The sequence below is a fragment of the Macaca fascicularis genome, chromosome 15, assembly GCF_037993035.2.
Source record: "Macaca fascicularis isolate 582-1 chromosome 15, T2T-MFA8v1.1".
Classification (NCBI taxonomy): Eukaryota; Metazoa; Chordata; class Mammalia; order Primates; family Cercopithecidae; genus Macaca; species Macaca fascicularis.
The window spans coordinates 99,983,933-99,996,732 of NC_088389.1; the positions used below are offsets into that span (position 1 = coordinate 99,983,933).

Genomic DNA, 12,800 nt, shown 5'->3' on the forward strand with positions numbered 1-12,800 from the left:
TACGTTGTATTAGGAATTACAAGTAATCCAGAGATGATTTAAAATATATAAGAGGATGTACATAAGGCGTATGCAAATACTATGTCATTTTGTATCAGGGACTTGAGCATCTGTGGATTTTGGTATCCAAGTGGAGGGTGTCCTGGAACCAATCCTCTACAGATACCAAGGGACAACTTTATGTTTAAGTGTTACTTTTAGTATTTGATTGGAGGTAGCCAACAGTATATTAGTGTATATTTTTCTTATTTGTGATATACCTGTCTATGTAAATGATCTTTAGAATCTTGCTCTGTCACCCAGGCTGGAGTGCAATGGTGCGATCTCGGCTCAATGCAGCCTGCACCTCCTGGGTTTAAGCAGTTCTTGTGCCTCAGTCTCCTGAGTAGCTGGAACCACAGGTGTGCGTCACCACACTCAGCTAATTTTGGTATTTTTAGTAGAGACCGGGTTGGTCAGGCTGATCTCAAACTCCTGGCCTCAAGTTATCCACTCACCTATGCCTCCCAAAGTGCTGGGATTACAGGCATGAGCCATGGCAGCTTGCGTATATTTGTTTTAGATGTATCTTTGTTCCTGAAAACACACATTTTTTGTTCTTGGCTTTTTTTTTTTTTGAGACAGATTCTTGCCCTGTCGCCCAGGCTGGAGTGCAGTGGCATGATATTGGCTCACTGCAACCTCCGCCTCCTGAGTTCAAGGGATTCTCCTGCCTCAGCCTCCCTAGTTGCTGGGATTACAGGCACCTGCCATCATGCCCGGCTAATTTTTGTATTTTTGTAGAGATGAGGTTTCACCATGTGGCAGGGATGGTCTTGAACTCCCGACCTCAGGCGATTTGCCTGCCTCAGTTTCCCAAAGTGCTGAGATTACAGGCGTGAGCCAGTACACCCAGCCGAAAACACTTTTTAAAAACATTTCTTAAAGTTAGCTTTTCTGAAAATAAACATTCTTTTTTTTTTTTTTTTTTTTTTTTTGAGACGGAGTCTCGCTGTGTCACCCAGGCTGGAGTGCAGGGCCGCGATCTCGGCTCACTGCAAGCTCTGCCTCCTGGGTTTACGCCATTCTCCTGCCTCAGCCTCCGAGTAGCTGGGACTACAGGCGCCCGCCACCACGCCCGGCTAGTTTTTTGTATTTTTAGTAGAGACGGGGTTTCACCATGTTAGCCAGGATGGTCTCGATCTCCTGACCTCGTGATCCACCCGCCTCTGCCTCCCAAAGTGCTGGGATTACAGGCTTGAGCCACTGTGCCTGGCCGAAAATAAACATTCTAAAAATCTATTTTTAGCTTTATCACATCCTATAATGTGAACTCAGACAGCTACATGGTTAATAGTTTTAATTGCATTCATTAAAAGGAGTTTAGTATTCAAAGATATGCCAACATTTTCTTGCGTCTACCAAAGTCTTAATTCAAATATCACAGAAATGAGTATAAGTTATGTCAAATAGCATCCTTAATAAACATGGCTCTGGAAATTAATGCAGACCTTTTTGTTTATATTTCTATAGCTACAATCAACCTAAATTCAGCCAATGATAGCTGGTTCGGCAGCTTAAAGGACACTATTCAGCATCAGCAAGGAGAAGCGGTTTGGGTCTCTGAAGGAAAGGTATGTGGCATGGATATGCTGCTATGAGGTGAGAGTCCCTGTTCTGAAACTTTCCTGAAGAGGGCAGTGAATGTAGTCAAGCCATGCCCATTTGAAGTGATGCTCACATGTGTGCTGATCAAGTTTGAAATTTCATAAATTCTCTGATCAACTAATAAAAATGAAGGAACTTTTAAAAGAAGAGCAGAATGTGACGTGTGCAACCCTACATTCACTTCCCTTTTACTTTTAACGTAGTAACTAGTGTTATATTCCAAGTACACTAATCAGAGCTTACAAGATCTCATGCTGAGCTCCACAGCTTACTAAGGACGTGGGAAACTTAGAGTGCCGATGAGAGGTGAGGTCAAGCAACTTGGAGAATACGGCTAAACATTAATAAAAAGAAGAAAAGCTAATGGAGTCGGAATTACTTAGACAAAAAGATTGGTTGAGAATGTGCCATCGTTCTGAGAGTTTGAATGGGTGATATGAGAGTGTTAGGGAATTTGTCTAGGCCTCCAGAATTGGATCGCTTCTCCCTGGTGGAGATAGCTCACACACGGCTGTGCTTCAGGGAGGAAAGAGGGAGATTCTGTGGCCCCTTTTACTCTAGAAGCTTTTGGTGCTAGTATCCTGTACACCAGCTGAACTGAGTAGTTTTGTGAGACTTTACAGTGACTGATTTTGTTGCAGAATTGACTAAGTCTTGCTCTTTGAGAACTAGATGTTTGGTCAAAGTATCTGGCATCTATGGCGTGCTTCCAGCTTGGAAGGCTCTATGCAAGCTTCCCTGGGGAGGACAAGTTGAACAGGACGTACCTTCTGCCTTTGAGGGTCTGAGAATCTTGTAGAGGCATGGATGTGAGTGTAGCACAAGGCAGTGTGCATGTGTTGATATTACTAGGAGAATGGTACCAGGAGAACAGGCTGTGGAGGAGCTGGATTCAGAAGAAAAGCAAGACAGTCTGAGGCAGTGTGGCTTAGCTGCGGTATGTAGGATGGATGGTAGCACAGATAGGCTGTAGGGCCCCTAATTTGAGTTCCTGCACAAAAATGTCCATAATATCAACATTGTACCAAAGCCAAGTGATTTCAGGGAGAAAAATAAAAGATGCCTTCCCTGGCGAGCACATCAATGTTTCAGTCGCTTGGCTGTGTCCTTGGGAATTTTCTTGAGTCCCCACTCCCAGGAGCCACGTCAGACCCCACTGACCCTCCGACACAAATTCCTCTAGATGGAAGGGATGGATGATGACCCTGAAGACCGCATGTCCTACTTAACCGCCATGGGCGCGGACTATCTGAGTTGCGACAGCCGCCTCATCAGTGACTTTGAAGACACGGACGGCGAAGGAGGCGCCTACACTGACAATGAGCTGGATGAGCCAGCCGAGGAGCCGCTGGTGTCGTCCATCACCCGCTCCTCGGAGCCGGTGCAGCACGAGGAGGTGAGGCGAGGCAGGCCACGGGCAGGAGCAGGAGAGCCTGGTGTTTTCCTTGCACTCTCGTGGACAGCTGTGTGTTCAGGGTGCTGTGGAAGGCATTCCTAGGGGTTGGAGCAGATGACTTCCAGGGAGTCTCTCGCTCTGAGTCCACACTGGCATGGTTGAGTCTGTGGGAAAGTGGGACAGGCAGGTGGACTTCAGAAGAGCTTGAGGGGCCAGCACGCCTCACACCCATGCCCTCAGGTGCGACGGATAAACAGAATGGCTTTATGTGCCGGCTGTCCAAATTACTAGCGGAACATTCCTTCCCATGCAGTATTGTTGTATGTACTTGTAACCTTTGATTAGGTTTCTCTCTGTACTCTTAGATGTCCTTGCTTTTCTTCCCCATCCTGCTTTTAACCTTTCTAATCTTGCCAAAGCTCTTGAGTGTTTCCCCATCAGTTTCCTTCTCTCTTGTATTTCAGTTTTTTATTTGAGTTCATGATCAAACCTTCATCTGATCACATGTACTGGGCATCCACTGTGATTAGATAGCTTATGGGATCCTTGAAATCACATTGACAGACACTGTAAAGTCACAGCCAAGTTAGCAATTATTAGTTGCACCTCAGAGAATGCTGGAATAATGATCTTTGTAGATGGGATTGTTCCTATATTTGGATAATTATTGCTGTGGATTTCTCTCTAGCATCTTAGCTCATTCCAGTAAATGATTTTTTTCTTTATGAAATAGAACTACCCTAAAAAAACCACAAAAACCCAAAACAACAAACTAAAGGGGGAGAAAAATACACTATTACCACAGCAACAAATTAGTTTATGCTAGACAAGTTGTAAAGAAGAATTAACTCCCAAATGCCTATAGACATAGGTATTAGTGACACAAGAGATTTTAGACTTTTGGAGAGTTCTTAAAAAACTGTGCTTTAATGGAAGAGACTCTACATTGGATGCAGCCAGTTTTAAAAAATGTGTCTGAAGCATTTGGTGATGGTGTCTGCCTGTTCAGTAAAGAAGCACCGGCTCAGGACCTCAACTTCTGAACTTACTCAAGTTTGCAGAACTCCTCCAAAGCAGTCGAGTGCTCTATTCTCTCTGCTTGGATGTTCTTGTTGTGAATGAACCTTTATGTCTTGTAGAGCATAAGGAAACCCAGCCCAGAGCCACGAGCTCAGATGAGGAGGGCTGCTAGCAGCGATCAACTTAGGGACAATAGCCCGCCCCCAGCATTCAAGCCAGAGCCGCCCAAGGTACGTGGCTGGGAAGCCCAGGATGGGAAGGAAGAGGAAGCAGATGCCTCTGGAACCTCCTGGACAGCCAGGGAGGAGCATGCAGACTGAGATGGTGTTTAATTACGGTTCTGACTCACTGTGTTCTCTATTAGAGCCTGTCTTTTGGCCTGTTGGGTGAATCCCCCACATTAGGGAAGGGCAAAAAGGAAGGAAAGGCAATATTAGGAGAACATATAATTTTAGGGCTGTTAGTGTTATTTTTTTTGTTGTTAAAAGATTGTCAAGAAAAAATACTGCATACCTAGAATCACCAATCGCAGAATCTGTTTTTCTTTTGCTGTCCAGCTAAAGTTTTTTGTCCACAGTCTGATTTAGATGCTCCAGATAATAATTTTTTTTTTTTTTCTTGAGACGGAGTCTCGCTTTGTTGCCCAGGCTGGAGTGCAGTGGCCCGATCTCGGCTCACTGCAAGCTCCGCCTCCCAGGTTCATGCCATTCTTCTACCTTAGCCTCCTGAGTAGTTGGGACTACAGGCACCCGCCACCACGCCCGGTTAATTTTTTGTATTTTTTTTTTTTTTTTTTTAGTAGAGACGGGGTTTCACCGTGTTAGCCAGGATGGTCTCTATCTCCTGACCTCGTGATCCGCCCACCTCGGCCTCCCAAAGTGCTGGAATTACAGGCGTGAGCCACCGCTCCCGGCCTAGATGCACCAGATAATTCTTACTGGTGATTTGCTAAAGAGAATAATCATTACCACTGCTTACAATGCCTTTCTTTAAGAGAGCTGCTTATTTGTTTAATAATCATTATCCAGAACAGAAAGACACAAGAGCTTATATCAAAATATTATTTACCTCCAGTCAGAATCAGAGCTATGACTCTATGTTTTTCCTTATACCCAAATAAAATCTATTTAACTCAATAATTTATTATTTATTGTTACTATTTTTTGAGATGGAGTCTCGCTCTGTTGCCCAGGCTGGAGTGTAGTGGTGCAGTCTTGGCTCACTGCAACCTCTACCTCCTGGGCTCAAGTGATTCTCTTGCCTCAGCCTCCCGAGTAGCTAGGACTTAGATGCGTGCACCACTACATTCAGCTAATTTTTGTATTTTTAGTAGAGACGCGGTTTCAACATGTTGGCCAGGCTCGTCTTGAACTCCTGGCCTCAGGTAATCCACCCACTTTGGCCTCCCACAGTGCTGGGATTACAGGTGTGAGCCACTGCGCCTGGCCTGACTCAATAATTTAGATGAGAAGAAAGCCATAATTGATTGTGTGAGCCATCAGAAGTAGTAAATGTGATAGGTACTAAGTAATAATAATAAGTGACCTCATAAAATACATCAGCGAAAATTTGCAAGCTGGGCAAGACGAAGTGTGAAGGAGAAGTGGCTGCTAGCGTGAAGCAGTGCTCCCCTCGCTCCCCACCCCAGTCTCATTCCTCAGCTGGACATGGGTTTCACCTGGGCTGGCTCATGTACCCTCGGTGCAGCGGTGACCTCAGAAGCCCACTCTTGCAGTCCCAAAGCCTGAATTGTTCTGAGATCTTCTCCAAGATGCTAACCTCTTCTGGAACAAAATTATTCCAGGTCTGATCTTACCTCCGGCAATCACAGCCCTCCCAGCACTTTCCCTGCTCCTTTTTGGCTTCCTGGCATTCCTAATAATCTAGTGTAGGAAGGGAGGTAGGGCTCAGGAAGCCTGGCCAGTGGCCGTTTACCCTGCTGTATTACATTCCTTGTCAGAATGGCATTTGTGGACCACCTTTGGAAACTGATCAGGAAATGGAGTGTATTAAATCACTAATACAGATTTGAAAATAAACTTAAAAGCCCAAGGTAAAAACGTGTCATTGCTCTCTGCAGGCCAAAACCCAGAACAAAGAAGAATCCTATGACTTCTCCAAATCCTATGAATATAAGTCAAACCCCTCTGCCGTTGCTGGTAATGAAACTCCTGCAGCATCTACCAAAGGTTATCCTCCTCCTGTTGCAGCAAAACCTGCCTTTGGGCGGTCTATACTGAAGCCCTCCACTCCCATCCCTCCTCAAGAGGGTGAGGAGGTGGGAGAGAGCAGTGAGGAGCAAGATAATGCTCCCAAATCAGTCCTGGGCAAAGTCAAAATATTTGAGAAGATGGATCACAAGGCCAGATTACAGAGAATGCAGGAACTCCAAGAAGCACAGAATGCAAGGGTAATTGTTTTTAAACTACGCATCATCAATAAGAGTTTTAAATAAGTCTGATTTCAGTATAACAGCGGACAGCCCCTTTTCCACTGCTGCAGATGTGACAGGGTTGTTCACACACACTGCACCCAAAGCAGGGGCTGTGTGTGTCACTTCAGATTGCTAGCTCCCAGCACGTCCCTTGTTCTTCCAATGAAGAAAACTTGACAATATAGGGGAAGAAGATTCTGCTGTTTATACACAGGACTTTGTATAGGGTTCTGGAATGAGGAAGTGTGAGGAGAGAATCGGTGCCTCTCAGAAGTCGTTTTAATTAGAATGTGATTTTTTTTTTCTTTTCTTTTAAACATGTCTTCATTAGCTCCCAGATTTGCCATGGAAACCAAGCAAACTTTGGGTGCTAAAACAGAAAGGCCCATAGGTTGTACTTTCTGAGCTGTTTGAATTTGTTTACCATGTGCACATAGAACTTTTCAGACATCAAAGAAGAATTTAACTAAAGATCTCTGGAGTATATTTGCCCAGTAGATGTGGGAGTTTTCTTTCAGGTCTAGCACAACAGCAGCAGTACATCTGAGCATTTTTCTTTCCTTGTGGTAAAATATACATAACATAAAATTTACCATTTCAACCACTTTTTTCTTTTGTTTTATTTGTTTTGTTTTTGTTTTTGTTTTGTTTTGTTTTTTTTGTTTGAGACAGGGTCTCCCTCTGTCACCCAGGCTGGAGTGTAGCGGTGCGATCACAGTTCACGGCAGCCTCAACCTCTTAGGCTCAGGAGATACTCCCTCCTCAGCCTCCTGAATAGCCGTGACCACAGACACATGCCACTGCACCCCGCTAATTTTTCATATTTTTTGAAGAGACAAGGTTTTGTCATGTTGCTAGGCTGGTCTCTAACTCCTGGGCTCAAGCAAAACCCTCCTCAGCCTCCCAAAGTGCTGGGATTACAGGCATGAGTCACTGCACCCAGCCTCAACCATTTTAAAATGTTCAGCGGCATTAAGTACCTTCACATCGCTGTTCAGCCATCACCACCGTCCATCCCCCAGATTTTTTATCCTCCCCACGTGAAACTCCATACCCATTAAATACTAACTCACCATTCTCCTCTCCCCACAGTCCCTGGCACCCACCCCTCTACTTTCTGTTTTCTGTGACTTGGACAGTGTAGGAACCTCCTATAAGTAGAATCATACACTATTTGTCTTTTTGTGATTGGCTTATTTCCCTTAGCATGATGTCCTCAAGGTTCATCCAGGTTGTAGCATGTGTCGAAGTTCCATTCCTTTTAAACAGTTTTCCTGTCTGATGTGCACTGCACATAACCGTGGAAATGAGGACGCCGCCTCTGTGTTTCCTCTTCTTGAAATGGGATGGGAAAATAAGTAGGATATGGGGAAAGGGTGGGACCAGCAGGAAACCAGCAAGCAGAGTGCCCAGTGGTTCATTCTTTTGCTCTTGTTCTTTTCTTTTTTAATTACCACAGATCGAAATTGCCCAGAAGCATCCTGATATCTACGCGGTTCCAATCAAATCGCACAAGCCAGACCCCAGCCTGCCCCAGCACACGAGGTAAGGGCTGCCCAGCAGGCACAAGTCTAAGGCGGGGACTTCTCAAGGACTGGGACTCGAAGAAAGAATTTCCTTTACCCAAATTTCAGGGTAACAGGAGGATTTTTCCCCACAGGATGACTGTTTGTCTTACTCATTCCATCAAATTTAATTGTAAAGATTACAGAGTCAAAACTTCTGCATAGTTTGCTTGTGTGCTAAAACTCTGACACAGTGTCATCATTGATGTTTCAAGCCAGTACTTTTGACACATTGGAGCCTGGTTATGTTACATTGCCCATGGTTAGCACATGAGCAGAATTCCTAGGGCTTAGACCTGTTTTGTCGCTGTTCGTTGCCTCTCAGCCAAGATTCTTAATTCCTTTGCATCATCCAGCAAAGTCAGACCACTTGTGCTGCCCTGAGGTCTAAAGGGACCGTGACAAGCAAATGAGCAGTCTCGGTAAATGCCACACAAACAGAAGGAATGTTCACAGTGTCTTCCTGTTGAAGTTTTATACTGGATTGCTTCCTGCTTCCGAGAATAGAAAAAAAAAAGTCACATTTTCTTTTTTTTTTTTGAGACGGAGTCTCGCTCTGTCGCCCAGGCTGGAGTGCAGTGGCCGAATCTCAGCTCACTGCAAGCTCCGCCTCCCAGGTTCACGCCATTCTCCTGCCTCAGCCTCTGAGTAGCTGGGACTACAGGCGCCCGCCACCTCGCCCGGCTAGTTTTTTGTATTTTTTAGTGGAGACGGGGTTTCACCATGTTAGCCCATGTTGGGATGGTCTCGATCTCCTGACCTCGTGATCCGCCCGTCTCGGCCTCCCAAAGTGCTGGGATTATAGGCTTGAGCCACCGCGCCCGGCCAAAAGTCACATTTTCTTGTGGCCATTCTTTTTTTTTTTGGAGACAGAGTGACTGTCGCCCAGGCTGAAGTGCACTGGTGCCATCTCAGCTCACTGCAACCTCCGTCTCCCAGGTTCAAGCAATGCTTGTGCCTCGGCCTCCAAGGTAGCTGAGATTACAGGTGTGTGCCACCACACCCAGCTAATTTTGGTATTTTTAATAGAGATGGGGTTTCACCATGTTGGCCAGGCTGGTCTCGAACTCCTGACCTCCGTCCGCCTCGGCTTCCCAAGATGCTGGGATTACAGGTGTGAGCCACTGTACCTGGCCTCTTGTGGCCATTCTATCTGGAAGCTGAAGTCTAGTTTTCCAGCAATAGGAAACTGGAAGCAAATTTCTTCTTTACCAGTTGAATGGTAACATAGTCAACCAGGTTGCCTCTGACAACAAAGAGTTCTTGGGTATGACAGACTGAAACTGACAGCGAACTCTCGCTGCTGGGTGAGACTAGCCAGGGAGCTTAGGGGTGAGGAGGGCTCCCCCTGTCCAACAGGGAGATTCTTAGGTCAGGGGCACCTGGCTGGCATCCTCACTCACCGCCCAAGTGGGCATTGGATTTGACTTATTACGAACCTGGAGCAGGACCCGGGATGCCTCTGGTTGCTCTGCAGAATGTGGCTCAGAGGTAAGTGATCTGCTCAGTATGCTCAGCCGCTGTGCTCCGAGCCATGCCTCCCTGGGCAGCCGGAGGAATGGATGTGCTCGAAATGTCTTTAACACCCTTTCTTTGTTAGTTCCAGACCCCCTGAGCCACAGAAAGCTCCTTCCAGACTTTATCAGGATACCAGAGGAAGTTATGGCAGTGACGCTGAGGAAGAGGAGTACCGCCAGCAGCTGTCGGAACACTCCAAGCGCGGTTACTATGGCCAGTCCGCCCGATACCGGGACACAGAATTATAGATGTCTGAGCGTGGATTCTCCCGGGCCCGCCTGCCACGGCATCGGACTAGCCGGTCCTGCCAGGCCGCCGGGATGGTTCTTCTCCAGATAGAATGCACCATGGAGACGTGGTGGTACTCTAGCTTGTGTGTCCTCATAGAGAACCCAGGGGACAGCCGGTGCAAATTCAGAACTGAAGGCTCTGTTTGTGGGACTGGGTTAGAGGAGTCTGTGGCTTTTTGCTCAGAATTAAGCAGAACACCATAGTCAGATCCTGTTACTTGCTTTCAGTGGACCAAAATCTGCATTCTGTTTGCATACTTTTAATATGTATATTAAGAAGCAATAACTATTTTTCCTCATTAATAGCTGCCTTCAAGGACTGTTTCAGTGTGAGTCAGAATGTGAAAAAGGAATAAAAAATACTGTTGGACTCAAATTAAATTCAAAGAAGTACTTTATTGCAACTCTCTAAAGTGCCTTGGATGAGAAGTGTCTTAAATTTTCTTCCTTTGAAGCTTTAGGCAGAGCCATAATGGACTAAAACATTTTGACTAAGTTTTTATACCATCTTAATAGCTGTAGCTTTCCCTGCACTGTGTCATCTTTTCAAGGCATTTGTCTTTGTAATATTTTCCCTAAATTCAGACTGTATATATCATAGCTATACTTGATAGTTTGGCTATAAGTGCTCAATAGCTTGGAGACCAAGAAGTTGGTGTCGAAATTTTTTGTTTGTTTAAAACCAAGTGCTGCACAAAAGCAGATACTTGAGGAAAACACTATTTCCAAAAGCACGTGTATTGACAACAGTTTTATAATTTAATAAAAAGGAATACATTGCAATCCATAATTTTCTTTGTGGTGGATTTGTATGCTACTTTCTATTTTAAATACAACTTTTATTTCAGTTCCTAATCATAGAAGTGAGTACTTACTCCTTGTCGAACATTGGAAAATGGAAACGTGAAAAAGAAAATTATACCCATAATCCCATCCCTCAGATAATTTTGGTGTATTTTCTCCAATTACGTATTTGTGGATGTCTGTGTGTATAATGCTTGAGGGTGTACTGTGTTTGTAGTTCTATTTCGTATTTTTTCTGTTTATCTTTCTATCACTAACGTTTCTCAGGTGGTTACGACTGTGCAGCAAGGTAGTTAAAGCGTGGTGCACACATTGTCATTAACAACCACAGAGCAATATATCCCATGACTGCTTCATAAGTGAACAATTCTCCTATTGTTAGCTGTTGGGATTATTTCCAGTTTTTTGCCCTTTTTTTTAATACATGAAATGCACCTCTTTGTATGTAATCCAGTTTTGTATATCATCGATCAACATTTCAGTATTTTTTTGCAGGCAAGTTCTCAGAAGTAGAATTACTGAGTAAAAGTATAGGAACATTTTTAAGGCCCTTGATGTTTACTGCCAAATGGCTTCCTAGGAAAGTTGCATCAATTTACACCCCCACATCCACTCTTCCTCTTCTTCTTTTCTTTTCCTTTCTTTTCTCCTTCCTCCCTCCCTCCCTCCCTTCTCTCTCTCTCCTTTTCTTTCTTTCCCTTTTTTTTTTTTTTTTTTGACAGGGTCTTGCTTTGCTGACCCCAGGCTGGTCCTGGTCTTGAACTCCTTTAGCGATCCTCCCACCTCTGCCTCCCAAAGTGCCGGGATTACAGGTGTGAGCCACCATGCCCAAACACCACTTAAATTCTTGAAGTACTGAAATAAATTTAGAACTTAAGCAAGACAGGTTAGGAATTTAGGCTTGTATTAATAAAAAGAACAATGAATTTGGAAAAGGAGAAAAGAGTCTTGGTTCCATTAAGGATCTTTTATGATATGAATTGACACAAAGGAGTTAGGCTTGTGTTTTAGTGGAGTTAGAAATTTGGCTTACTGGTAACTGAGTTATATTATAAAGGTGTCCTTGTTTATGTCTCTTCCAGTATGGGTGCTGTCACTTATAAATCATTTAATGTATCTGGAATTTCTGAACACTCCTCAGGGCACTGACTAACGTTTGCACATTCCATAAATAAAAGCTACCTTTTGTGAATAGGAGAAAAATGTACTAGTTAACTATACGATAATACTGTTGGCTTGTGTTCTTTAAATCCGGGAATGAGCGCTTTGCAAACGTAGGTGGGGAGCGGAGGAGGCTTTTGGCAGGAGCTAGGTTGTCATCTGGTTCCAGCAATTTTGTGATGCAGGCAGTGCCTCTGTTCCTGAGGATGTCCAGCAGCGTGCCTGATGGACCCCCGGCACCTTCACCCCCCTTTTTTATTCATACCCTCCTTGGTTCTGGGAAAGATTTAAAGCTGCCTACAGTATACATGGAACATAATGGAAAAAAATGATGGTAAGCAAATGAAGAAACAGGGAGAAGAGTATCAGTAGAGGGAAGATGGGGCCATGAGTGAGAGCTGTGTTCAGTTTCTGCACTGTCAGGATTCTGCAGCTCTCCAGAAGCCAGTATGGCCCCGGCGGCACCTGCATCTGTGATAGAATTATGCCTATGCTTCTAGCCCAGTGAGATAGATGAGCGATGGGTCTTCCAGAATGACATCAGGTGCTACTGATGTCACTAACATCAGTAGTAATTTGATACCAACAAATTCTTCATAGGAAGAAAAGTTGGTTAGGAACAGTCCATTTAAGCAATTACAGTTGTCTTTTGAGGGGTTCCCAGTCAATCCTCCCTGTCCCCTTCGAACCTCTTTTCAGTTGGGGTTATTTTGCCAGTTCTAGCTTTCATATACATATAAAGAGAGATTTATTTTAATGAATTGTCATACAGGATTGTAGGGGATTGGTAAGTCTAAAATCTGAAGGGTAGACCAGCAGGCTGGAGAACCAGGGGAGAGAGAGACAGTCCAATCCTCCTAGCTAGTGTGAGGTCTGTCTTTGTTCTGTTAAGGCCTTCAACTGATTGGATGAGGCCTACTTACATTTCAGAGGACAATCTGGTTTACTCAAAGTCCACCAATTTA

The 12,800-nt window shown here is 44.6% G+C and overlaps 1 protein-coding gene across 9 annotated transcripts in view; it reads left to right on the forward strand.

Moving 5' to 3' along the window:
• Nucleotides 1-10,657, forward strand: part of TJP2 (tight junction protein 2) — a 107,507-nt gene extending 96,850 nt beyond the window's left edge. For 3 of the 9 annotated variants that reach the window (XM_045373138.3, XM_005581881.5, XM_065530663.2), the window contains exons 18-23: nt 1,513-1,613; nt 2,831-3,043; nt 4,183-4,293; nt 6,144-6,473; nt 7,957-8,042; nt 9,663-10,657. In XM_045373138.3, the coding sequence (XP_045229073.3) occupies nt 1,513-1,613; nt 2,831-3,043; nt 4,183-4,293; nt 6,144-6,473; nt 7,957-8,042; nt 9,663-9,828 (1,007 nt within the window). In that variant the 3' untranslated portion in view covers nt 9,829-10,657. The remainder of the gene's footprint in view (nt 1-1,512; nt 1,614-2,830; nt 3,044-4,182; nt 4,294-6,143; nt 6,474-7,956; nt 8,043-9,662) is intronic. The other 6 variants (XM_045373139.3, XM_045373140.3, XM_065530664.2 and 3 more) reach the window with 2 other exon arrangements.
• Nucleotides 10,658-12,800: the final 2,143 nt, after the last annotated feature.